The sequence below is a fragment of the Meriones unguiculatus genome, chromosome 5 (genome assembly GCF_030254825.1).
Source record: "Meriones unguiculatus strain TT.TT164.6M chromosome 5, Bangor_MerUng_6.1, whole genome shotgun sequence".
Classification (NCBI taxonomy): Eukaryota; Metazoa; Chordata; class Mammalia; order Rodentia; family Muridae; genus Meriones; species Meriones unguiculatus.
In genome coordinates this window covers 20,691,278-20,693,051 of record NC_083353.1, presented here as the reverse complement: position 1 = coordinate 20,693,051, position 1,774 = coordinate 20,691,278, and the positions used below count along the sequence as shown (strand labels likewise).

At 39.7% G+C, this 1,774-nt stretch overlaps 1 protein-coding gene across 1 annotated transcript; it reads right to left on the bottom strand.

Annotated features, from left to right (window-relative positions):
- Nucleotides 1-854: 854 nt before the first annotated feature.
- Nucleotides 855-1,574, bottom strand: LOC110540617 (zinc finger protein 431-like; the record flags this gene model as incomplete). The annotated part of the gene is made up of 2 exons (XM_060383277.1): nucleotides 1,379-1,574; nucleotides 855-1,213 (listed from the first exon to the last, which is right to left on the bottom strand). Coding segments are annotated over exons 1-2 (555 nt in total), but the record flags the coding sequence as incomplete, so codon positions are not given.
- Nucleotides 1,575-1,774: the final 200 nt, after the last annotated feature.

Below are 1,774 nucleotides of genomic sequence, written 5' to 3'. Positions count from 1 at the left end.
CGTTATACTAAAAACATTCACAAGGTTTTCTCTCCAATATGATTTCTTTCAAGGCTTTGAAAAAATGTGACAAGGGTTTGCTGGTTATTGATTTCATAGGGTTTCACTCCAGTATGAAATCTTTCATGCCTTTGGAGATCAGTGCAATGTGTGAAGGCTTTGCCACCATGATTACATTCACAGGGTTTCTCTCCCATATGTGTTCATTTATTATTTTGGAGATTTCCATTTCATGAAAAGGCTTTCCCACACAGATTACATTTTTATGCTTTCCCTCCAGTATGTGTTCTTTTATGCACTTTGAGACAACTGGGTTGTGAAAAGCATTTAACACACTGATTACATTCATAGGGTTTCTTTGCAGTGTGAATTCTCATGTCTCTGAAGACCACTACAACATGCAAAGGCTTTACCATATTGATATCATTCGTAGGGTATCTCTCCATTATGTGTTCCTTTATGCCTTTGAAGACTATTGGTTTTGAAAAGGCATTACCACATTGATTACATTCCTAGGGTTTGTCTCCAGTATGTGTCCTTTTGTGCACTTGGAAATTACTGGACTGTGCAAAGGCTTTACCACAGTGATTACATTCATAGTGTTTCTCTCCAGTATGTGTTCTTTTATGCACTTGGAGTGTAAGGAGGTGTGAAAAGGCTTTACCACATTGAGTACATTCATATGGTTTCTCTCCAGTATGTGTTCTTTTGTGTACTTGGAGACTACTGGAGCTTGCAAAGGCTTTACCTCAGTGATTACATTCGTAGGGTTTCTCCCCAATATGTGTCCTTTCGTGCGCTTGGAGAGCATTGGACTGTGTAAAGGTTTTACCACACTGATTACATTTGTAGGGTTTCTCTCCAGTATGAATTCTTTCATGTCTCTGGAGACCACTACGACAGGCAAAGGCTTTACCACAATGATTACATTGGTAGGGTTTCTCTCCAGTATGTGTTTTTTTATGCACTTGGAGTGAACCGAGGTGTGAAAAGGCTTTACCGCATTGATTACACTCATAGGGTTTCTCTCCAGTATGTGTTCTTTTATGCATGTGGAGACTATGCAATTGTGAAAAGGCTTTCCCACACTGATAACATTCATAGGGCTTCTCTCCAGTATGTGTTCTTTTATGCCTTTCAAGATTTCCGTGCTGAGAAAAGGCTTTCCCACACTGATTACATTCATAGGGTTTTTCACCAGTATGTGTTCTTTTAAGCATTTCGAGATTTCCATGCTGTGAAAAGGCTTTCCCACACTGATTACATTCATAAGGTTTTTCTCTAGTATGTGTTCTTTTGTGCATTAGGATACCACTGGGTTGGGAAAAGGCTTTACCATACTGCTTACATTCATGCTTCTCAAAAATATGTCTTCTTCCATTCCTTCCATATCTTCTTGAACATTGACACTGTTCTTCAATATTATGGTCTTCCCAATTGTAGCCTATGGCTGTAAAGTGCTTGTAGGTCTCTATCATCACATTTTTGTAGAGATTCTTCTGGGAAGGATCCAGCAAAGCCCACTCTTCCCAAGTGAAGTACACATTCACATCATCATAGGTGATAGAATTCATGTTGCCACTTTGAAATCACCTGAAATCCCCTCAGAGGACCCAGCAGCTGAGCTCAGACCACTGGATGCCAAACACTCCGGAAAGCTCAGCTTCCAATGTGAACCTGCAACAAACCGCCAGGAAAAACCCCCATTTGTGTTTTCTTTAATTTTTCCAATCCTATCTTCAGGTCTTGAGTTGTTTTGTTTATTTACTTCACT